Consider the following 26,527-nt stretch of genomic DNA (forward strand, 5'->3'; position numbering starts at 1 on the left):
ATTATCTTCGTTCGATTCCCATTCATTTCGCCTTAACACGGTCTCTTCCTCTTTCAATTTTTAGAAATTTTGATTTCTATGGAGCCAAACTCACAACAACAGATATCTATATTATTTACCTCCCAACTTGCATGCTTCTCTCATATCTTTTTTATAATTTTTTTTATGGATGAAAACTTTATTACACCATTCTTTCTTTCTTTACTGGTTGGTCACGGCAAGAGAGCACGGTACCGGTAGCGTTACGGTGGTTGCGAGTTGGCTCGTGGTGGTTTCCAGTTGCACCTTCTTTACCAACCAGATTTGTTTAGTAGTGGTTGATGAAAGATTGTTTCAAATACCACTTGTTTTTATCAATCTTTCGGTATGGGTTGAGTTTTCTCCTATCAAGCAAATGGACGGAAATGGGTATATTGTATGTCACCCGTGGTTTGGGCCGGGTGGGAGTTTTGGGCTCGAATCCACTACCCGGCCCGTTGACCTCTCCTAACCCTAAGTATATTGTTGGTGATGAAAATCTTGCTTCCTTTCTTCTCCTAAGCGGCGCACTTCTCTTCTCTCGCCTATGCTGCATTTTTTCTTCCTCATATGGTTGTTATTCTCTTCCTTGTGTATACTTCTCCTCGTTGCATGCACTTTTCTTCTTCTCTGGCCAACACCAATTCGTTTTTTATTATGGATAAGCAAAATGTGGTCCAACCGATTGTTCCAGTCATATTACTTTGGTTTTTCTTTTTTACTCATTTTAAATGTTGTAAAGATTAATTAAAATAACGAATAACAAAATTTAATTGGAAAATTAATTTTGTAATAATTCATTTATATTCATTATAGTTGATAGTTCATTTATTTAATACAACTAAATATAAACGAATGACTTTTTCGATGTGCACTATAATATTTTTTTTAATTGCATTTTCTAATTAATACATACATGACACTCAAGTCAATATTTTGTACTTTATATTTATACTATTAAAAAATTGTATTTTCCTCCCATCAACTTCTACTAAATACACAAAGTCCCCATATACATGAGAATGATATTATTAGCCACTGTTAATTAAGATAGATAGGCCCAAAACTAGTTTGAATATCCACAAAACTGATGGCTAACTATTTGAACACTTACCACACGAAAATTTGATTTCTTTATAAGATCATAGGTTGGTTCGATGCATAACCAAAAGAGCAATGTTCACAAATTGAGTTTCTTTATCAAAATTCTTCTATCTAATTCATATGTTGTGCCCCTGTATATAATCTAGAGGGTCTCATGTTGATTACAAACAAATGAATGGCAAATGAAACTCTTTAAGTGTTAGGACTTCAACCCATTAATTCGGCACCAAGGCATGAAACTGAAAATAATTGTCAAATTGTTACAAATTGAATGAAAATATAGACGGACAACTGCAATGATGATGGTGCAGCCATGATTATTTTAAGTGGTTACACTTTTATTTCTTCATATATAAGGTCGAATGAATGATAATTTATTGCTCATTTTGACATCATTTTTCTCATTCTTTTGTACCATTTGCTCCTTCAACTTGAATGCTCTTGATATCTCCATTTGCTCAAACACATTATTTGCATTAATTTTACACAAAACATACACCACTTAAAAGCTTTGGAAGCTTTAAAATGAACTAAACATGCGCGGGTACACACACAAAAGTAAATCAAGTGTCTTTAGGCATAATTTAGACAAATTGGTCCTTACACTTTTTATCACAGCTTAATTAAAATAAAGCATCAAAACGGAATAGTAAGTCCATGGTTTATGCCCTCAACACTTGCTTGGATGACAAGCATAAACTTTGGCTCATTTCCTCTATTTTGGTCTTTTGTTTCAATTGAATTGGTCATTAGTTGAACTAAAACACTTTTGACCTTATTTGCTCATACATTTGCCACAGGACCTCATAAGCTTTGAATGAGTTCACTTATGTCTCGATGACTTATATTCTCGTCACAAACTTACTTCCATTGCCAACATAACTCAACAAGGATAGCCCCATATACCATATATATCACATGACTTCTAAGTTTTAGTCGGTCTAACACCAAATGTGCCATCAAATCCATCATAAGAAATTGGATCTTAATAAATTCCATGGGAATATTAAAACCGTCCTTTTTAGGTTATGGTAATAGATTTTCTTCTAAAAGGCATCAAATGGTGGTGGCATTGGTGTTTGCATGGATCCACAATTCTACTATGGCATGGATGTTAGCTAGTAATTTAGGGCTTTTCATGGTTGGTTTTTTTAAAAAACCAAACCATATCCATTTTAAAACCAATATATGGATTTAGATTTATAACCAAATCCATTATTTGGTTTAAAATCGGTTATAAAACCAATTGTAAAATTGGTTATGGTTAAATAACCGGTTTATAATTAAGCAACCGGTTTTGAAAATTTTAATTTTAAAATCGATTTTTTTTCAAAATCGATTAAAATTTGATTATTTTTTAAAAAAATATTTATTCATAGTTTAAAAATCGGTTATTTAAAAAAATCGATTTTTTCGATAAATTTTTTTAAAAAAATTCTCACCAAATTTTTCGAGAAAAAATTCGATTTAAAATTTTTTTGAGAAAAAAAAAGTTTTTTTTATTTATTTTTCTCCGATATTTTTTCGAAAAAAAAATTTTCAAATTTTTTTCAAGACATAAAATCTCAAAATTAACAAAATATTGGTAGTGGATAAAAACCGGTTAAAAACCAAATCCAAATTTAAAATATAAATGGTTATCCAACCGGTTTTAAATAAACCGGATTATAACCATATGATTTTAACCGGATATTTAAAATGGATTTGGATCCGATTTTGGATTTGGGCCTCATAACCGGATTTTTTGCACAGCCCTAGCTAGTATATAAGTTTATACTTCAAATTGACACTCTTCCACGTGTCATATTTTAAATTAAACCCATTATTATATTTTGCTTAATACTAGCTTAGTAACTGTAATACTTGATTTGATTGCCTTTGAATAAACACATAATAAAATGTTGTTAATTCTAGAAGAGGTGTGTGTTAATCGAATAAACAAGGTATCTAAAAATTACAGGGGTCTTTGTCATTAAAAATAAATTTTTATGATTTTGTTTGGATTGATAGCATATGGTGGAATGAAATGGTATATAATGATGTTCTATTGTTTACATATGTAAAACATAAAGTGGGGGTATGATGAGATCTATTCCATTAGATTCCACCATTTTTTCCTTATTTTTCATTCCTCCCAATGGGGTGTATGAGATGGAATTATGGGTAGCAAAATGCATGGATTAGATTAATTTAGATTTGAATGATAATGGATGGATCAAAACAATTCATTAGTCCATTAAAAGTTATTTAAAAATATTTAATCTAATGTATCCATTAAAAATAAAACCCATCAAATCCATCCATTATCATATTTTCAATGGATGGATATCCATCTAATTACTTTATTTTAACCGTTTTAATAAATAAATTATAATATTTGTTATCATTCCTAAAAATAATATCATTTATTATTTTTAAAAAATATATTTTATTTTTTGATAGAAAATATATGTTTTATATATCTTACAAAATCGTTTTAGATATTATTGTTAAAAATTAAATTTAAAAAAAAATTATAAAATATAAATTTATTTATTATACTAAAAAAACTATATTTTTACTGAAAAAAATAAAATTAGAAAAAAAACAATATGTTTAATAGAAATAAAGGTTCTTATACTATTTTTAAAATAACAACAATAAATTAAATATTGGCAAGGGAGCTCCAGTGACCACTATGACGGAGCTCCAACGATCTACGATGGTCAATGGTGAGGTTTCAACGGTGTTTAAGAGAGTTACGGCGACTCACAATTATTAGCAACGAAGTTTCGACGACCGATTGACGACCACCACCAACCGCAATTGACATTATTAATTATTAAATAAATAATATTATTTAAATTTTTATTTTAAAAAATAAATTGCCTATTTTAAAATTATTACAAAAATGATTTTTTTTAAAACTAAATAAATTCCTGTTTTTTAGTACAAAAAAGTCCAGTTTTTTTTTTTACTAAAAAAATACTCAGTTTTGAAATTAAAAAAAAATGTTAGTAAAGACAATAAAAAAAACTTCATATTTTTAAAAATAATTATTATTAAAATTATTTTCATAAATCACTTAACTATAAATAATAAAAAAAACAATTTTTATTTATTTATATAAAAAAGCAATTAGTTTTAATTTATTTAAAAGACTGTTTTTATTTTAATTAAACAAATACTATTTTTTCTGTAAAGTTAACAGTCTTTTAATTAAAAATGACTTTTCAAAAACAATACAAATAATATTTATTAAATGTACATTTTATACATGCTAAATTGATTTTTCAGTCTTCTAACTTAATTATTCGTTTTATTTTAGTCTCCTAATTAATTTTCATCTTTTTTTTTTGTCTCATTAATAAGTTCCCGTTAGTCAATATGATATTTATAATTGTTTTAATTAAAGACGTTTATATAACATATCTAACCGAGTAATATGTAAAAGGCCATGGACCAAAAATAGATTTTTCTCATTCACCATTTTTACAGGTTCACGATTGTCTTCATCATCTCCACCAAAATTAGTGTCCTCCTCCTCCTCACCTCAAAACAAATTCATCTCCATTTTCGCAACTTGCCCAATCACCAAATCTTAAAAATGTCAATAAATAAGTGGTTATGAAGCTATGGTTTAGATAATCGACCAAACAACAACACATGAGCATCTGGTATGAGGAGTCGTTCACTCAAATATAAATGTGATGATATTTCTATAGTTAGATTTTTTGTGGTAGTATGACCATTAATTTTAGAAAAAATAGGCAAAACCATGAATCTTATAAGGTAAGATGAAAGAACCCAAAAGAAAGAAAACCCTAAAAGAAAACAAAACCGTAAATCTTGAATAAATAAAATGAAACGACATGGCCATGACAATTTTCTATACTTCCACATTCGTTGGTTGTGTTGTGCGTCACTATCGCCCTCTTTATTTTCTATATCTCTTGAAATGAATATAATTGTCACGAGAAATAGAGTTTGAATTGTGATAATTTAAAATATGTTTTTAAAAATTACTTATTAAGATAAAATTTTAGAATGTTAGATTAGTATGATGAACTTACTCGTGCTTGGAGAATGATCAACAATAAAATTATATTTCAAGTTGATAGAAATGTGATTCGGTGAAATAACAAAATAATAAAATATAAGAGTAAAGAAATCATAGAAAATAAATATATTGGTTTACTCAATATGGGCTAATCAAGTCCTCACAACTCGTGAGATTTTCAATTCATATATGTAATATCATTACGAGATAAATTATCACTTATAAAATAATTTTTTGGACTTTAATACATATGACAAGTTCTCACTTATAAAAAATTCAAAATAATTATCTTACACGAGAGAAATTATCACTTAACGTAGTGAACTATCACACCTGAGATAAATTTTCATTAATAAAAGGCTTAATTGCAGTTTTGGTCCCCTATTTTAACTGAATCGCGAAAATAGTCCCATCATTTTGTTTCTCTCCAGTTTTGGTCCCCCAAGCAGAATTTTGGTCCAAAACTTGATGAAATTTCATTTTTTTTGCATTTATTTAAGTCACACGATGCCTCAAGATCTCATTTGCGACAATTGTACCTGAAATATATGACCATAAATGGTGTAGTACGGCTTTAAAAAATAAAATTTCATCAAGTTTTAGACTAAAATTCTGTTTGGGGGACCAAAACTGGAGAGAAACAAAATGGAGGGACTACTTTCGCGATTCAGCTAAAATAAGGAGACCAAAACTGCAATTAAGCCTTAATAAAAATTACAATATAACTATCATATCCAGGATAATTTATTATTGACGAGATTAAATTATCATACATGAGACAAATAATTACTGATCAATTAACCTTACAAAATAACTATAATACAAATATCAAGTTGTCACATATTAATATTTCCAAATAACTATTGTATACAGAACACATTGTTATTGATGAAATTAACCTATCAAATACAGTTCAAGTTGTCGTTGGTATAATTTTGAAAATAGTTATCATACACATGACAAATTGACATTAAAACTAAATTAGAATCATATGAAAATAATTATCATACGTGGTAAAGCTGCATGCAAAAATTTATTTTATATATATATTGACTTAACAGGATAGATATAAATTTCAAAATAATTAACATATTATGATATTGAACTATCGTAAAATGAATGAAATCTAACTATCATACAAAAGATAAATTTTCACCTATAAAATTTTCACCCATAAGATAAATGAAATTTAACTATTATACAAAAGATAAATGAAATTTTAACTATCATGTTATAATATGCCATACACAAGATAAGTTGTGAATTATGAAATTGAACTATCATACACGATGCAAGTTTTCACTAATAAGAATTTTAAAATAATTGTCATACAAGGGACAATTTGTAACAGATGAGATTGAATTATCATACTCATGACATATTGAACTATCATATATGAGACAAATTATTACTGATAAAAATTTCAAAATAATTATCATACACAAGATAAATTGTCGCTTATCATATTGAACTATCACACCCGAGATAAGTTCTCATTAATAAAAAGGCTAAATTACATTTGTGGTCCCTTAACTTAATTTCAGGTAACGTTTTAGTCCCTTATCTTTTTTTTTTCTTCCCGATTTAGTCATTTATTCATAATAATATCAAATAAAGTATGAAAATATGAGTTTATTTGAAGATTTGCGTTACGAATTTGATGAAATTTGTATTATATTGAAGAATATAATTATTTTTTTTTTTGAATTTTTGTTTAAAAAAGGATAACGTTGTTGAAATTTTAAAACATAAAATATCAAATTGTCATTTAAAATTAAAATAAAGGACTAAGTCGGAAAAAAAAAAGATAAAAGACTAAAACGTTACCTGAAATTAAGTTAAGGGACCACAAATGTAATTTAGCCTAATAAAAATTACAAAATAACTATCATATTTAAAATAAGTTATTATTGATAATATTAAACTATCACATGTGAGATAAATAATTAGTGATAAATTAAAATTATAAAATAACTATCATACAAATAAAAATTGTCATTGATAAATATTTTCAAATAACTATCAAATACGGAACAAATTGATATTAATTTTTTTACAAAATAATAATTATATATGGAACAAATTATAGATATTGATGAATAAATGAGTGAATAAATAAAATTGCCACCTTAAGATGAAGTCCAACGTTTTAATTTTTTAATTACCAAATTATCCCTCTCAATAAAACACACAAATGAAGAATCTGGATAATTGCTTTGCTATTTCACTTGTGCTTCTCCATTATTAATTCTTTTTGCTATATCATAGTTGTAACAAGATTTCTTCATTATTATTTATTAGTTCTCTTTGCTTTAGTTGCACCCAAGTTATCAACTTTTACATGTCAATTTGCAAACTAATATTCTTCATTGCATACCATGATTGCGATAACGAGATTTCTTAACTACTACCAATTTCGTGATCCCCTTATTGATTATAATATATTTTTTCTTTATTGATGTCCCTCATTTTTATAAAGTTTTAATTTGAACTAATGTGAATTTCTTTTAATAGTGTTTTTAAAGATAATATGATTTAATTATTGTTTTTTAAGTTAAGACTAAAAATTATATATTGTATCCACTTTCTTAACAAAGAGTATCATTCAATTATAAAATACCCACAATTGAATAAAAAATTTGTTCAAATTCATCTCGTCAAGTCTAAAAGAGATAAGTGTAATTTCATTTTATAAAAGCAAAATTGTATTTTAATTTTATTTTATTATATTTTGACTCTGCCGGAATCGGTGACAGTTGAAAAGTTATTAAAACCTACGTAATCAAAATTGGCTTGAGCTGTGATAGTAGTTTCCAATTTCCAACTTGGCCGAAAGCATATGGCGAAAGTTTTCTGTGATTTTCGGTTACTTCTCTTAGTTGCAGCTGTCGTATTCATCTACATCCAGGTGCTGTTTTCCTAACCCTAACCCTTACTGATTCGGTTTCCCATTGTTATGTGACTGTAACCTGTCGTTCACACTTGCTCAGATGAGGCTTTTCGCTACACAATCAAAATATGCTGATCGTCTCGCTGTTGCTGTAATTCAACTCCCATCACTTTTCAGATTGATTTATATTTGATATTTGCATAATTGGTATATGTTAGATCATCAACGTTTCATTTTTGTTTCACAGATTGAAGCTGAAAACCAGTGCACAAGTCATAAGCGATCACTGATTGATCAAATTAGCTCGCAACAAGGACGCATTGTGGCCCTAGAAGGTTTGCTATTTTTTATTATTATTTAATTTGGAATATCTTATTAATCATTTGATATTGCCCTAATATCTTGGCCATGTTTATCTGTTTTCTTCATAGTCAAGGTTGACCTTGAAAAAGCCCGTAATAGGAAAATCTACAACTTCATAACAAAACGTTGTTACGGAAGTTGTGTTCCTTAAATATTTGGTTGAATTGAACGTACAATTAGGTGCTTTTATGATCCAAATAGAATAGAATTAGGCCCAAAATTCATTAGGTAATTTAGGTTATGAGTCACCAAACTCTAGAAGGATCTAGATAGACCAATTATGGCGAGTCATGGGTATATTTGTTAGAATATGCCATTTATGTTTTACTATAAATGACTTTGTGGATTCTGGATTGTAAACATTACCAATAAATTTATGAAAAAAGGAGCTATGTTTAGAATAGTTTTACCATTAGTCTTTAGTCTCTTTTATAATATTTACTCCTCCAGTAACGTACCTCAAACAAAGGTACATTACAGGTGCAGTGCATAACTACTGCATCAACAGTTGGCATTGCTTGTTTGAAATGGCTTTCAAACAAAAAGTTTTATGCTCATATGAATAGTCCGTCAAGGCCATCGATTATTCTCGTTATCCTACACTGTAGTACATTAGGTTGAGAAGTGGTGATGGAATTTCTATTAGAGCAGGGTGAAGTGGTCCTTTACCATACCTCATGATTGCTTATATACTTTTATTTGGACAGGCTTATGTTGTGCAGATTCATTGTACTTGTAGGTTTCTAGATGGTTTTTGCTAACTATCAGATCCAAGGTTAAATTCCGTTGAGATTAATATTTTTTACTCCTGCAATGTTGCAAACGAGCTCACACTGTTTATCATTCAGAGGGCCAAACTCATGGAAACTGACCATGTGAGGCATTATCTTGGAATACCATCAGTTTAAGGGCACCTTGAAGAGAACACACATTATTTTGGCTTTATGTATGGAACACAAGGCACCTGTCCCTTGCTTGAAGGGTGACCCTGACCATAGCTTTTATTGCAATACTCATTTAACGCTGTGAAGACCACATTATTCTCTGGAAATATTATCTTGGAGATAGAATATCATCATCTGGGAGCACAATTAGGAATACATGTTATCCATATCATTAAATGGAGCATCCAATATCAAGCTAAATACTTATCCTTTATGATTCGGGCTTGTATATTGAAGATGGATGGGGGGTTGTGTCTGGCTGCAATGACATATGTGTGGAAGAGTACAAAAGATTAAACAGTAAATGCAAACCCCTATTTATAGGGACACAAGACTTATGATTCTAAGTATATAAGGAAATTAGAAAACAAATCATGATAGTAGCCTATGCTGTCAATGGCGTGACTGCGGGGCTGTGGCACAGAACACCGGCTAGCTTCTCCCACACACGGTAGTACGGACCAGAATGGAGGTGCGACCGTTGTGGCTGTCGTCACGTCTCAGTTTCACACCGCGTTCATGATGGGGGGATGGGGATGTTATAGAGGCGCTACAGTGTTGGGTGTTTGAAAATCCAAAAATACCCTGCAAATAAAGTTGTTACAGGGGCATTTTAGGGTTTTTATGTGGTAAAAATTTCTATTCCCCTCTTCTCTTCACATTATTTGCTTCCCTTCACATTTCCCTCTTTCTTTCTCTGCTGCAAAACGAACCACAACCTTCGCTGTTGCAGTTGCTGCCATCTCTAGCCTCTGTCGCCAGGGCAAGGTAATTCTTTCTTCTTTTGCCTTTTTTCTTTCCGTTTCCTCTTCCTCATCTGTTTTGTGCGAACAAAACCGAGGTTATTTCATTTGTTCATTTTAAAATTTATTCCCATGTGTGGTGCACCAGGTTCTCCTTTTGTGCTTTTATTTGTCTAAATAATTCAAGTAACAGCTAACCCTCAAGCGAACTGCATTGAAAGTCACTATTCTAATATAATAACCAACTTTTGCAAACTGCAGGCGTTGTGATGATATTTAGTGAAACATTGTCCTTTTCCTGAAACAACAACTTAAGTGTGGGCCAGGTCATGACTGGCTATGTTGTTAATAGTACCACAATTGCAGAATTGCCGAGCAGAAATGACCTTTGGTGCGAAGCTTTTTGCTGGTTATCTGCGTTCAACAGTTGCAGTGTTCACGGCTGCAAATCATGACAATAATGTGGCTGTATAGTCCTTTTGCTGCCACCATTCCATTAGAAAAAATACTCATGTCTAATAAATAAAAAACTGAAATATAAAAGAAAATAATTATATATATGTAGTATAAATTACTTAAGGAATATTTTAATATAACTTATTTAGTATATATTTATAATATTAATTATTTAATAAATATAAAAAATATTAGAATTCCGGATTTTTGGGAACTCAACAACGCAGTGACTGGACAGGTCACAGAGGATGGTATAGCTTTGGTATCACAATTAATTTGTTGGATTTTAGTTAAGAGGGGAAACATTAAGTGAGAAAGACTTTTTAATATGATAATGGTGTACTAGTATTTTTGATAATTAACTTGCTACTGATTTGATAATTGCCTTGATATTATTTAGTTGATGCAAAAAGCAAAACCCTATTTATAGGGGATGTAAGAGTTCCTATAATCCTAAATAAATAGGGAAATTAAGAAACTAAGTCATGATCTATGTTGTCATGGATAGCGGCGCGGAGCGTCCAATCCCGAAAATAGGATAGCGGGATCGCGATAGCGTGATGACCGTTATTGTGAAGACCAAAAAACAGTATATAAGCTAAACATGAAATACAAACAGTAGACAACACTGCTATAAAATAGCAACAATAAAATACACACAAATAAATGGGTAATCATACTTCATATTACATAACCAAAATGTAACATCAAAATCAATATCTAATAGTAATAAAAAATAAGTTCTAAAAGTAATCAAATTCTACTAAAACTAAAACAGTGGCAGAACAGTGGAAGACAGAGGAAAAACAGTGGAAAAACAGAGGAAGAAGAAGAAGAAAAACAGAGGAATAAGAAAAAACGAGAGGAAGAAGAACTGAAGAAGAAACAAGAAGAACAAGAAGAAGAAACGAGAAGAAGAAAAGTGACGCAAAAAACAAAAACAGAGGAAGAATAATGAGAAGAAGAAGGGTCGTGGTCGTTAACTGTTCACTGGAGGAGCAGATGTAGAAAGGTCAAGAAATAATATAATATTAGGGATTTGGGTGCGAAAAAATTCAAATACCCTTAATGAAATTAAAAAATTCTAAAAAACATGTAAAAACAGAGTCGCAGTTCATGGATCCAGGTCGGACGCAATGCGTCAGCGCGTTTAGGATGCTATTCGCGGCCACGTTCGCCACAACTGATGACAGCGGTTTCACGGCTCGACGCAGGGGCAGACGACGTCCGACGCACCGCTATTGCGTGCTATCCTGACACTATTGACAACAGAGGTCATGATAATAACCAAGTAATATGGAAACTAATCTTAGGAGATAATAAGAAAATACTTTAAGATTAGAAATTGATCGTACAACGTCAAAATCTGTTCATGTTTTATCATTAAAAATATCCCTCAAGTATAGGGATTTGGTTGTGTAGGAGTACTAATAGGGATTTAATTATATAGGAGTAGTAATAGAGATTTGGTTGTATAGTAATCTAGTACATATATCTGATGTATTGTCAACATATTTCAATTCAATAAATATATTTTACCTTAATTCTTCAGGTACAAGATCAATTAAGATGCTCTAATATAATATCTTTGATATTATAAGATATTTTCTAATATTTTAACATATTTGATTAGTGGTTATAAGTGGTAGACACCCCCCACCTTTCAAGCAGGGTGTTGAGGGTTAAGTTAGGGCCAAACCAAATGCATAGAGGGCATTTGTGCCCTTTTCGTAAAAAATATTGTTCTTGGTTAAAAAGGTTAAATAGTTGAATATGTGTGCCTATGCTCATTAGCAAATGCCATTTTGGTTTTATTTGTTTATTTTATCTTTTGCCTACTTACTTTGCATGTAATGTTTTGTTAAAGTGTGTGTTGTCTTGGACTCTTTCAGAAGAAAGGAAGCGTCGAGACCAAGAATGCGGACAAATGCGGTCTCTTGTTCAAGATCTTGAAAGTATGTTTTGATCATTTATAAGGTTTCTTTTTTGGTTTTGGGTGTATGTGTGTGTGTGGGGTGGGGTATTTGTAATTCATTGGTCTTAAACATTTCTGTTAGTTCATAGCCATAGTTTGAGGAAGCGATGCAGAGATGACCGAGACCCTTGGGTTGTTGAAAATAATGATGAATTATAATATAATCTTCTTCCGTTTGTTTGAGGACTTATTTATTTATTTTCATAAATTGCTTTTAAAAAAATTTAAAGTTTACATTTAGGAAGACTATTGTTATAAAAAATGTTAACGGAGTGATGTTAGAACATTTTATTGTTCCATGGTAATCTCACAATTGCACTTCTATAGTGGAACATTTAAATATTTGTAATTTTTACTATCCCAAAAGATGAGGGGTCAATAACAAATTAATTGTACGTTCTGAATTCTAATGTTTGTTTGTTAAGTTTCATAAGTCATTGGTGTAGGTAATTTGACCGCTTCCTCTAAGGGCCGGTTTGATTCAACGAAGGGGAGAAGAGAGATTTCAATATGTTTGGTTCACAAGAGGAGGGGAGGGATTTTAAAACTAATTTACCTTTTTGTTTTTATAATCTTACAACTCTCATGTTTTTATAATTATTCATTTCATTTCATATTTCGACAAAAGAAAATAGAATAAAAAAAAATAGAAGAGGGAAACGTAGTATAATTTTTTTGGCAAGGAACATAAACAAAAGAAAGGCATGAATAAAATTGATAATATAGAAATGTGACCGAGGAAAGAAAAGACGGAAAAATTGCAATAGGAAAGTGGCGAAAATAATGGAACAACAGAACTTACTAGGAGCAGACTTTAAAAAGTGACAAGAGGCAGTTGAATAGCACAACACAAGGATAATTTTGGAATTTAACAAAAATATGGGGGTAATTTTGTCAACATAATATATTTATTAACCTACCTTTCCTCCCTCCAAATCTCCCCAATTTGGGGGGAAGCAAAAAGTGGTTTAGGAGGAGTTCTGATTCCCTCCCCTCTCCCTTTTCAAAATTGAACCAAACACAAATGATTTAAAATATCTCCTCCCCTCCATGTACTCCCAACCAACCAAACCCTAAATAATGCCATATGTATGAGTAACGAAGTCAAGTATTGATGCTCGTGCCTTACACTGTCAAATTGAGTTGAATCCTTGAACATGAGTTTTTTTTTCCTTTCCACTTTTTATGTTTAACATAATAGGATAGGATATTTTCATTCAATGATAGATAGCATATATATTAGACAAGCAGTAAATTCTGTGCAGTATGAAAATAAATTTTGTTTACTGATAGAACTTGGATATGAAATGATTTAAATATGTAAAACACCTCACAAACTAGAGATTTATGAGATCTGGTCAATATAATTGTTTTTGTACCCTACCTACGGTGAATTAGTTGGTTAGCTGTAATAGTTAGGGGGAGATGATTAGAAATGTATTGCAGGTTATGATATACATAAATAAACAGAGTGGATGAGAGGAGCAGCTAGTGATTTGAGATAGACTTGGTCCTTTGGATAAAATGATGTGTAGACCACTGTTGTTAAATAGCGGCGATAGACTACAACACAACAGATTTTGATGAATCCACTATGAAAACCTCAACGCTATCCTAGTTTCGCTATTAGGACAATAGCGGCCACTATTCCAATTTCTGTTAGCCGAAATAGCGGCAATATTGGAAAAAAAAAAGAATTTTAGGTTTTTTCAAAATAATAAAACTGAATATTTTGCATGAGTGTCAAATATGGTCTATTTTTATAATAGAAAAACTCTAGGATTAGAGTATTACTCGCATGCTCACTGTATACCTTTCAATATATGAGCTATGCTATGGCCCCATTCCCTTTTTAATTTGTATGCAACATGCCTTTTTTATATACAATTTACTTATTTTGTCCTCTATAGCCTCTGCTTTTTGACTGGAATAATATCTGCTATTTCACATACCGGATTTTTGGTGTTTTGCTTTTTTCTGCAACCCGCTATCGATAACACTGGTACTGTGGACCTGGGAAGTTTTACAGTTTTCTACCTTTGAATACTGGATTTATTCCCTTCTTTTCCTAGTAAAATACTAGGTTTCCACATCCGTGGTGGGAACAACATATGGCAGGGAGGAGGAGGCTTTTTGGCGACTGCTCAACATCTTTTTTCAAAATGTTTCCTGAAAGAATGAGAAAATAAATCACAGTAATGTAACTTTTCTAAAAGATTTGATTCTTTTTTTATGGCTGGGGACATGCAAGAAATGGTGTGACATACAAACAGATTAGGAAATTACAATCAATTTAAAGTTGAAGGACTGAGCATATAATTTGCATAATGTAGAGGTGCGAGTTTACAATTCGGTAACATTGCTATGAACAGTGGCCATGGTGGTGTGGTGTAGCAGATTTTTTACAAGTTGCCATATATATGCTATGACATGGTTCAGCATGGGGCTATGTTGGCCACCATTTCGATAGTGGCCATGGCTCTGCTGGTAGAAACGGAGGAAGGGGAAGCCGGGAAAATATAGAGAGATGAGTATCATGACCTAACTCATTGAGAAACCCATGACCCGTGAAAGTAAATCCTAATAAAAGTCTTGCGTCTTTGATTCTTCCCCCGTCAAACTACCAAGTGTCATACTCACTGCATTGTACTCAGTAGCAACCTCCATTCTCCAGCAAAGTTCCTATTCTGGTGAAGAATAATTTTCGTTTTATCCTTTTTGTTCTCTTTTCTTGCAACATCTATGTTCTAGTGTCAAACAATTATTCCTTTTTGTTATCTATCCATCCTATACAGTTCTAGTTTTTTCTTTTATATTTTGTACTATTCGAGCAGTTTGTTGGTTTTTATATTCTCTTCTATTTTAGTTCTGCAGTTTATACTATTTTTTATAATTTTTTGAGTTTATTGCACATGTTGTTTGTTTTTATTTTTATTATATTATATAATGTGTACACACACATATTTAGTGGTTCATCCTGTCAAAAGTATGCTATGAACAATCTCAAATGAATTTTTGGTTTATTGGGTATTCAGAAATTTACCATTTTATAAATAAATATTTCAGGAAAAGACCTACGGAGGCTGATCGATAAAGTGCAGGTTGACCTGAGTGTTGGCAGTTTGCTGAATCTTCTATTTCTCATGTAGAATTTAGTGTGTGATTCTCCATGCTGAACTTTTTAGGTTCCAGTGGCAGCTGTTGTGATCATGGCATGTAATCGTGCTGATTACCTGGAACGGACTATCAATTCTGTATTGAAGTATGCATCATTACAACCTATTTTGTTCTCTCGTTTATTTAATACTTGATTATAAAACTGTTTATTTGTCCAGTTCAGACATGTTCTATGTGTTTTTCCAGATACCAAAGGCCCATTTCTTCAAGATATCCTGTATTTGTATCTCAGGTATTTTTTGTCTTTTCTTCCACGTGTGCAATTTTTAGGAGTTTCTGTTGTCTCCCTGAAATAATCTAATCATTGTTTTTATTTTGCCAATGCCAATACAACATACCCAGCTGACAGTGTTAGTTTTTATTATTCAGGATGGATCAAATTCAGACGTCAAAAGTAAGGCTTTGAGCTATGATGAGTTATCTTATATGCAGGTATATGCATTTTTACATAAATGAACTGTACTTAGAGATTGCATGCAGTAACTATGATGATTGCAGTAAACTGTACATTAGCTAGTGATTACTTATTAGCTCTTTCATTGATTGTAATTATACCATAAATAAAATAAATAAAATATTATGCAAGTCATTATACTCAATTTCTCAGAACTATTTGTTTCTTTGGCCTGCATTGGACAATTTGAAAACAGAAGGGACATCATTGTTATAGTATATTTTGCTTGTACTAGTTATTCAATTTGAGCAATGCAGCTCGTGTATCTGCTAGCATCAGTTAGCTCTGTATTAAGTCAGCTAAGGATGGCAGCTTAGTTGTAACAAATTTTGTTTTAAAAGAATTCAGACAACACAACTATCAGGTAGTTGCACATATAATTGATATGCAACAGCCTCTATAAATACACTACAAAGTACTTTGTCCTCATTCCATGTAATTTTGAATTCAGATTCAGTAATCACGGTTTGAATTACCTCTCTGCTCTTAAGATTTTCTGTTGTTTTCTTGCATTTTCTTACCTGATCAACTTCTAAGACGGCATCATGAGCTGTCCAAGTACCACATCTAGTTGTATGGGATGTTCGGTGAAATAGGCTTGATTCTTCTCTGCTGACAACTACCTTTTAAGAGAATGTTTTCCAAGTTCTTGGGTGCTTATCACTGTTACTGATGGCAGATGACGGTTTACATAGACGAGCCAAAAATCCACCATAAACATATGGTAGATGACATAATGGCAGATAGCGGAAGTATGGCGGACAAATTAAAAAACCTATTACATATATACACACACCAAAAATAAATAAAACACCAAAAAAAGGCAAAAACCATGATCTTTAATTGATAGAAAATATCATCTGTCTCAGTCACAAATTCACCATGTCATAAACAACTAACAATCACTTCTCATCAAATTCAAGACTTCAAAATAACAACAAAATTGAAAAAGAACAATGCAAACACAGTAAAAATCTCTAATCCTCTTGTGCAACTCCAACATAATCGTCTTCAAAGTCATCATCAAGTGGGACATCTCCCTCTTCTTCAGATTCCACCACATTACCAACTCCTCTATTTCTTATTATACTTCATCTTCATTGTCAATTTCTTCAGTTTCCAATTCTTCTACATCATCAATAACCTTTTGTTTTTAATTTAGAGGTTGAAGCTTTTGCTTGACGTTTCTTCTTATTGGTTTTGGCAATTGTAACCTTCATTTTTGTAATGTGATGCCTAGTATTTTTTATAGGTTCTACAACCCCCGAAGCCTCACAAACAATTTGCCAATTTAGAGTTGGCTCGCCTTCATGCACAAAATCACTTCCAGCCTTATTACAATCATCCATGAATTCAACATAATAGAACAACCATGGTTCACAACTCCTTATGATCTTTGATGAAAATGTCAGTGTATTTTAACTACTTTAGGTATGTAACTCTAATACCATGATCGGTAGGAACTGGCAGATGTGGTCCATAAGACCCAACGGCTGCAATCATATCTCCAAAACTCTTCAACTTAATAAGTTTAAAGGATAATTCAACATGGTACCAAAAAACGAGCAATATAGCCTCTTTGTGCAGTTTCTTTATCATGAAATCGTATATACATCTATGTCAAATCACAATTTTTTAGTTCCCAAATCTCATGGAGGGATCAAAACTGTCGACTTTTAAAATAGTGAACCAATTCGGTGAATTGGTGAAAATAGAGGGACCATAACTGCAATTAAGCAAAAAAAAAAACAATGTTGAACACGAAATAAGAACATAGCAGAAGAAGAATTAGGAAGAAGAAGAGTCGGACCAGGTGAAATAGAAGATGTCGCACACAGAGAAGGAAAAAGAAGAGCAGTAGGTCGAAGCGCATTTCCTGTCACGCCATCATGGCCCTGCCATACGAAATCTGCCACGTCATAAGCTTTGTATGGCGGTAAGCTAGATTTCCACCACTGGTTTGCACCATGGCCACCACAATGGCTGCAATTCGACAACACTTGTGCTTATTCAACAATTGGTGCTTATCACATAGTGATCGCCACAGATATAAAATCAATATTTTGATTCCTATAAAATATTATTTTGTTCTCAATAATTTGTGATGTTTGGTTACTGAGGGACATAACCGTGTTTGACAATAGGAAACCTGTCTCTTTGTACTGATAATTGTCGATGCAGCACTTAGATTTTGAGTCGGTTAAAACTGAAAGACCAGGAGAGTTAATTGCGTACTACAAGATTGCAAGTAAAATTTTCTTCACGCTTTTCCTTAGTGTTTTGTGTTCTCTATTTGAAATGAATATTCTTAGCGAGGGGTCAATTGATACCTTTTCAGGTCATTACAAGTGGGCTCTAGATCAACTGTTCTACAAGCATAACTTCAGCCGAGTTATCATTCTCGAAGGTGAAATGGGCTATTTAATTATGCTTTTTTATCCTCTTCGATCACTGCTGAAAATATATGGAAACTAATAGAACATCTTTATCCAATCTCAGATGACATGGAAATAGCACCTGATTTCTTTGATTATTTTGAAGCTATGGCAACTCTCCTTGACAAGGATAAGTATGTGTTCAAGAAAAGAGGGGTGCTGAATTTACTTTCTCCTGATTCACTATTCATGTTTTTTAAGATTTTCAGATCTCTGTTTATAATTTTGCATTATCCATTCCAGGTCCATTATGGCTGTTTCGTCATGGAATGACAATGGACAGAAGCAGTTTGTACACGATCCATGTAAGTTCTGTAGCGGAGTTTGTATAACTTCTGATCGCCAAATTGTTTTCTAAATCGGCTAGGAATTATTGAGAGAAAGGAAACAAGAGGGACCTATGGTAAAACCGTGTGTTTTAACCTATGTCGTCAATCTCAGATAGCGGCGCAGAGCACCGTACCCTAAAAATGGGATAGCGGAATGACCGCTATTGCGAAGGCCACAAAACAATATATAAACTAAACATAAAATGAAAACTGTATAAAAAAAACTAAAAAATAGCAAAATAATTTAAATTTAAGGGGTAATCGTATTAGCGACAAAACAAAGGCAAAACAGTCCGGTTGCAAAGAAGAAAAAGAAAGACTAGTAAGAACGAAAAAAGAAAAACAAACATGTGTGAAAGAGAGAAAGAAGAAAATGAACGTGTGTGAAGTGAAACTGAGGAAGAAGAAAACAAACTGAAAAACTGAATACACAATGCTGGCTGCGAAAAGGGGTTAAGTGATTTTATAATAATAATAAATAAAATAATTAGGTTAAGTGGGTGTGCGTTGAAAAGACCCAAATACCCTTCATGACTAAATAAAAATTTAGAAAAAAGCTGCGTTTTCCAGAAAAAACCGGAACAGGTCGGGCTACGACAGTGGTTCGCAATTAGGGCGCAACTTGTTGAAGGTGTGGAAACCGTTAGCGGCGCAGTAAGTCCATCCACTGCACCGGGATTCCAGGATAGCATGCGATCTTGTCAGGATCAACTACATAATGCAGTCACTTTAAAGACAATAAATACAAATAATGACAAATAATTATAGGATATCATACTTGTAATTACCTGATATTCTCTATATTTGTACGTGTCTATTTTATTTTCAACACTCCCTTTCAAGCTGGAGCGTATCAATCATATGCGCTAAGCTTGTTTCACTTTGCATAGTTACATATATAACTGATTCAATGACCTCTCAAGCAATTAATGATCTGTCAATTTATGATTGGAATTGACAAAGTGGTGATGTTGCGTGATTCGTCCTTCTTTCTTACAAAGTGGTGGTCTATGTCAATATGTTTGGTCTGCTCATGAAAAACGGGATTAGAGGCAATATGCAATGCTACTTGATTATCATAGATTAATGTCATTTGTGTTGCCTCTTTAAACTAAAGCTCTTTGAGTAATTGTTTCAACAAAATGAGCTCACAAGTCACCAATGTCCTGACTCTGCATTGAACTTCAATGCTGGATCATGCAACTACACAGTTTTTTACTCTTTCAGGATATCATGTTTGCTCCAACAAGTACAAAATGCTTAGAAGTGGATCATCTATCAATTGATGAGTCTAACCAATGGACATCTAAATAACCAAGTTATCTGAGTTTGTCATTTGTTCTCATAAATTAGATCTTTTTTGGAGGACCATTATTGTATTTCATAGTTCGTATTACAACAACCTAGTGCTCTTGACAAGAAAAGTTTAAGAAGTGACTTACCACTGTTTGCAAACGGTATGTTTGGATGAGGTGACTTACCACTGTTTGAAAAGTTTAAGAACTGACTTACCATAGTTTTTAGTATGAAACTGATGAAAAATGTGTTGTTTCAATTGGAGTATGTCGTGTTGATCATTACAAATTATGACAATATCGACATAAACAACATGTACCCTTGGACTAAGCAGCGATAAAATAAATAATGATCGAGTTCATTACGAATCATACCAAATTGCCACATACACTTCATTTTCAAGGTCACCATGCAAAACACATTTTTAATTTTAAGTTGACGCAGAGATCAATGTTAGATGGCTACAATAGAGGAGTCTGACTAAGATCATCTTAGCCATAGGTGAGAAAGTGTCAATATAATCTAGTCCAAAAGTCTAGGGTATACCCTTTTTGCCACCAGACAATTCTTATAGCTATCAATCTGACCATCTAGAGTGACCTTCACAATGTAAAACCAACAATTTAAAAAGTACACATCTCATTAATCATTGTTTGTCTCCACAATAGGCCTGATCAATAGAAGACAAACAAGTATAATGCAAAGAAGAAAAAGACTGTGGGGATAAGTTACCGAGTATAGCATATACCTTTACGAAGAGCAATGGGAAAATCAAGGTAAGATGGCAGGGTCATATTTGGTAAATGAGGTGGAGGTGGAGGTGGAGACTTAGTAATGGCCTCATTACGAGGAATAGGTGCAAAGACATGCATAATGGAAGGCGGTTGGCAACCTCGATGAGTCTGAAGAGGTTCTACAATTGGAGAGTCCACATGAGGGGTCCTTGGTGGGACAGATGCAAGAGGCTCAAGTGGTACAATAGCAAGTGGAACCAATGTTTTACTACCTAGATACCTATATATAAGACTTGGTTGACTAAGTCACGGGTATTAAATAAGTTGGTTATAGTATCAAATTTGTTGGCAATTTGAATTGTTTTTAATTAGTTTACCCTTGAAGAAACAACTAGTTTATGTTTTTATTGTAATATTTATCATAAATTACAGGAAGAGATGCAACCTAATTAAGGGTAGGTTAGTAAAGAAATCGCTAATGTAGTTGAAAAATTACAGGAGGTCTTATAAAAAGGGACACGAAAACAATTTCAAAAAGGTCGTATATTTAGAGACAAAAGTAGTAAAAATTAGACAGGAGATTGAATCATAATGAACTTCAGGTCATGGTTCAACTGCCTCAACAAGGTTCAACCAAATTATTAATGTATAAATTGATATCATGCTAAACTTCATAGGTAATTTATGCAAAGTCATAATCTATAAGTCAAATCCATAGCATGATTAATCCCAATTAATTAAAACCAAAATACAAAACATAACGAATCCCATAGCATGACTCAACTTGGAGGGTCCCATCCAAGTCGCTTTTTGGTTGCTTAAATTGGCCTTTTCTCAAAAATAGCTCAAGCCTTCATTCCTTGCTTTTGATTTTTGGCTTCTTGTGCATCAAGACGGCTGCAACGACATAATGAGTCTCACATTTTCTGCTACCATTAGCGCACACAGCCACAAAGGTATCCAAGGCTGAAGGTTCATATTAAAAGAGAAGAGAGCCAAACAAAACTAAGGCATGAGGAGAAAATTGTAGAGAAAGATATATAGAAGTTCCGCATTTCATCTTTAGTCAATTCTTTAAGGAAAAAAAAGCACTAACGAACCTTTTTTTGGAACCAGTCAAATTTTCGAAATCGGTCCTGGTTCAATGGTTACACCAATTCTATTCATTTTAAAACGGGTCAAGCAGTTTTTTTCGAATTCTTTCAAACCAATGATTTTAGATGTCTGACCAAATCAAATCCAACTCTAATTCGCAACTCCATCGATTAACTGGCGGGTTTTGTTTTTAAAGCATTGGGTGGGACAAACTTCCGTGTGTCCATTGGAATGACTTCAATCAGAGGGTCATGGGGCGACTTAAAGTATGAGACACACTTAAATAGGTAACATCAACAAATCTGAAGTACAATCAAAGAATAATAGAATAGCAGTGAGATAGCCTTTATGGGATTAATGATAACTAAGAAAGACATACCGGAGTGATTGAGCCGACAGATTGTGGACAAAACATGTGACTTAGTGAAAGAAGTGCTCGATGAGGTGTGCTGGGAATAAGGGTGGGAATAGGCCAGACCAGGTTTTGAAAGGCCTGAGCCTGGCCTACGATTTATTTTTTAGGCTTAAGCCTGGCCTACGGCCTATCATAGGCTTTTTTTTCGGCCTGACCTGGCCTTTTTAAAAGTCTGGCCTGGCCTGGAAGCCTATTTAAAATAATTTTAAAAAAATATGAAACAAACATTCTTTAAACCCTAAAAAATAATTTTTTGTGTCAAATAATAGATTTTTTTTTCCTGAAACAAACACACTCATTATTACCTATTAAACAAATATGGAATGACTACTGAGTGATTGACTAATTGAACGGCTACCGAATATGGAATGACTACCAAATATGGAATTGCTACCGAATATGAAACAACTACTGAATATGGAATGCTCACTGAGTGATTGCCTAATTGATAGAATTTAAAATAGAAATAATATTATTAATATAATAATAATAAATAATATTAATAAATAATAAAATATATATAGGTCGGCCTGTCAGGCCTAATAGGTTTTTTTACAAGTCTGAGCCTGACCTATTTAAATAAATAGGCTTTAAAAACAGCCTGAGCCTAACCTTTTTAGTAAATAGGCCAGGCCAGATCAGACCATAAGTAGGCCAGACCATAGGCCCCTGACGGACGGCCTAGCCTATTCCCATCCCTAGCTGGGAACAAGGATCGAGGGACTTGGTTATTAATGACATATAAGAGAGCACACTGTTAAGAAAACATCCCCCAAAATTGATATGGAACATTACCATAGTGGTTTAAGTGAGATGTTGATTTTTCTGCATAGCTACCCCATATTGTTGAGGTATCTGACACAAGATGTTTTGTGAAGAATGTCATTAGAGGCCACAAAATTTTGACATTGACGGGACAATAATTCACAACTATTATTTCTATGTAACGTGCGGATAGGCACATCAAATTGAATTTTAATTTCTGGATAAAATTGATAAAAAATTAAAACTAACTCAATAAAGGTAACAATATATATGCAATAGACAGGGAATGAGGGATTTGGATATTGGGGTTGTGTTTTTGAATACACTGGGAAAGTAACCAGTTATAATAAGAGAGGAGAAAAGAGCCTAATAACCAGAAATGCGTCAGATGCACAAAATCGAGAACCCAAAGGCCAGTGGAAAGTGTGAGACAGGGAGGCAAATGAATTACCACTGTGTACAACATAAGTAGTAGATCTAGAGTTCTGACAACTCTGTAATCGCTAGGAAAAATCTTCATAGTTAGCTGGAGAAGCTTGAGGAGGATTCATGGTCGAAAGAGAGTCAAATTGAGCAATCTGAGTCACATTTACATGACGTGGAGGGTGGTCATGCAATATCCTGCAGTGATCAGTAGCATGTTCCAAACGATGACAGTGCTCACATTTAGGACAAGACTTGGATTGCTGTTATGAAATGCAAGAGCAATAGTAACACCAAGAGTAGGGGTACTAGGGAGCTCATTTAAGGGGTTTAAATGAAACATGAACCCAGGGAGCTCATAGTCGATGCAAAATCTAAACACTGAGTGACAGAGTACTCTTGAGGCAAACCATGAAGGGGCAAGGAGCATGATACAAGATTGTCATGACTTACGGCAAGATGTAGGAACTCATTAAAATCATGGAATGCAACATCAACCCAACCTAGATAAGTAGAAATAGGGCCACCCTTCCTCTTCGACGCAATGACATTCATCATGTCATGACAAACTTCATAGAGACTTTGTATATCATTAGGATACAATGCTTTAGCTTGCTCCCAAATCGACTTGCATGTAAGGTGCAGACGAAGAATAGGCTTGATGACACTGCAAACTGGGTGTCAATCCTTTCCTGATGTTCATAATCAACAATAGCCACATAATCATATTTGGTGGTGAGGTGGTCCTTGTAGCCTAACCCATAACTTGATGTCAGAAGCCCAACAATTATCAATATCAACTTCAATTGCTTTATGGAGAAGAAAGTGATATAGATGGTAAAAATAGGAGGATTTGTCTTCGTTTGTTGTGGATCAGCCGTGAGTCTTCAGAAACGAAGGATAGACATGGCAAAGTTCAGTGCTAAACTGAAACTGAATGTGAACCAAACTGAATTGGTTTGCCGTTCAGAAAAGCCGAACTGAACTGATTCTTTGGTCCGATTCATTGGTTCAACAACACCGAACCGAACCGGTTTCAACCTAACTGGTTGTGCACGAACAAACTGAACTGTTATAATGTAGAGTCAAATTAAACAGAGCTGCTGCTATATAACCATACCAAACCATTTTTTTTGCTGCTATCTATATATCAACAATTTGAAAGGGAGCCTTTGTTATATAACATAGGCATGAGCGATCAAACTTATCAAGTACCTACTATCTACAACAGCAGCTGATCAGTAAGTTGTTCTAGCAGTGAAGATAAATTTGAGAAGTGCACATCCACTATCTAACAAACTCGGTTGAGATGTCTCGTAAAAAATTATGTTATATTAAATATTCCTTGAAATATTACGATGTGTGGGTAGATCACAACTGTTATTCTGATAAATTTTGAATAATACTCTGCAGACGAACTTTATCGCTCAGACTTCTTTCCTGGACTAGGGTGGATGTTGGCTAGATCCACATGGGATGAACTATCACCGAAATGGCCAAAGGCATATCCTTTATTTTTACTTTCATAACCATTCTTCTTTGTGTCTGCGATATTTGTTTATGGGGAAGAATTATAATTTACGAATCACTGGTAGAAATATATACCTTGAAGGAGTACCAACCATTCAGAGATTTTAATTTAAGCCAATATGATTTTCTAATAGGATTTTTGTATATACAATACTACCTTTTTATTGCAGTATTATTGTGTGTGTATTTGAATTTTTCTTTGACAAAACTTCACCTACTGGGATGATTGGTTGAGATTAAAAGAGAATCACAAAGGACGACAGTTTATCAGACCCGAAGTATGCAGAACATATAATTTTGGAGAACATGTAAGTTCGTTTATTGTACTTATAAGATTGATCGTTTGCATTACTTGGTTATATGTGTAAGGCATGTATCCTACGAACCTCAAATTTTAAGAATATTATTAGTACAATTAAAACTTAAGTACTTTTGTGCTGGCTGATATACTTCGTATTTACTCAGTTAACATTTTGGGTGTAAAGGAAGTTTATTGTGTTTTTTTTTATCTCTCTTTAGATGACATGCATTGATGGTAATCTTTAGGGTGGGACAAAAGATTGTGTCAATATTTTTTATATTCTGCAGATTCATTCATTAACTCAATTTTGGGTTGGACCTACCTCAACGCTACAAAATCGACTTGTAACGTGACAACTGCCCCTACTTATAATCACATTTTCAAGTCATATTTGGTCGAATGTCAGACTCTTAACACATCCCCGTCATGCCCCAGTAATGGACGTTTGTGACTTTATATCAGGTGGCCCAATAAATCTTAGATAGTCTCTGATACTATCTTAGAATTTGAATGAGGCCTAACACAATTCTACAAAATTGGCGTAGAAGGTGAGGATTGCCTCACTTATAAGCACATGTTCAAACCATATCTCATCCATCGTGGGGCTCTTAACAATTCTATAGTTTTTGGCAACAAAAATCATAGACAAGTGTCCTTTTAGCTTCTTTATGGTGTTTAAGTCACCTGAAAAATAGGAAATAGTTAGGCAAGATATTTTCTAAATATGCTCGAGTAAGTTAGCACCAAGTTAATTATTGACAATTACATGGAAAATAAATTGCATTTCATTTACAAGGTGAGTATTTAAGCGATCCCTGTTCCGTAAGATGCATTAAAACCATTCTTGGTGTGTACTGAAACTAAATCACTTGGAAAGTGGAACATTAATGTGGTTTTTTTACAACAGTTTCTTTGATTCTGGATACTATTCTATTCTTTAAAAACTTGGACAGCTCAATCCTTTGGATGATATTCTCTGTAAGTTTCCCTTGTTAACATTCTTGCAGAATACAAATCAAACCAGAATCCAGCTGCTCTTTG

The 26,527-nt window shown here is 33.0% G+C and overlaps 1 protein-coding gene across 3 annotated transcripts in view; it reads left to right on the plus strand.

Annotated features, from left to right (window-relative positions):
- The first annotated feature begins 7,788 nt into the window (after positions 1 to 7,788).
- Positions 7,789 to 26,527, plus strand: part of LOC101510931 (alpha-1,3-mannosyl-glycoprotein 2-beta-N-acetylglucosaminyltransferase) — a 31,618-nt gene continuing 12,879 nt past the window's right edge. The window contains exons 1-14 of one of the 3 annotated variants that reach the window (XM_073369115.1): positions 7,789 to 8,069; positions 8,152 to 8,202; positions 8,299 to 8,386; positions 12,450 to 12,512; positions 15,599 to 15,633; positions 15,718 to 15,794; positions 15,896 to 15,941; positions 16,079 to 16,141; positions 18,345 to 18,411; positions 18,502 to 18,570; positions 18,663 to 18,732; positions 18,842 to 18,903; positions 25,069 to 25,158; positions 25,399 to 25,493. In XM_073369115.1, the coding sequence (XP_073225216.1) occupies positions 8,001 to 8,069; positions 8,152 to 8,202; positions 8,299 to 8,386; positions 12,450 to 12,512; positions 15,599 to 15,633; positions 15,718 to 15,794; positions 15,896 to 15,941; positions 16,079 to 16,141; positions 18,345 to 18,411; positions 18,502 to 18,570; positions 18,663 to 18,732; positions 18,842 to 18,903; positions 25,069 to 25,158; positions 25,399 to 25,493 (945 nt within the window). In that variant the 5' untranslated portion in view covers positions 7,789 to 8,000. Of the gene's footprint in view, positions 8,070 to 8,151; positions 8,203 to 8,298; positions 8,387 to 10,085; positions 10,127 to 10,548; positions 10,570 to 12,449; positions 12,513 to 15,598; positions 15,634 to 15,717; positions 15,795 to 15,895; positions 15,942 to 16,078; positions 16,142 to 18,344; positions 18,412 to 18,501; positions 18,571 to 18,662; positions 18,733 to 18,841; positions 18,904 to 25,068; positions 25,159 to 25,398; positions 25,494 to 26,527 lie in introns of those variants that run through there. The other 2 variants (XM_073369116.1, XM_073369117.1) reach the window with 2 other exon arrangements.

Source organism: Cicer arietinum, chromosome 5 (genome assembly GCF_000331145.2).
Source record: "Cicer arietinum cultivar CDC Frontier isolate Library 1 chromosome 5, Cicar.CDCFrontier_v2.0, whole genome shotgun sequence".
In the NCBI taxonomy this organism is placed as follows: domain Eukaryota; kingdom Viridiplantae; phylum Streptophyta; class Magnoliopsida; order Fabales; family Fabaceae; genus Cicer; species Cicer arietinum.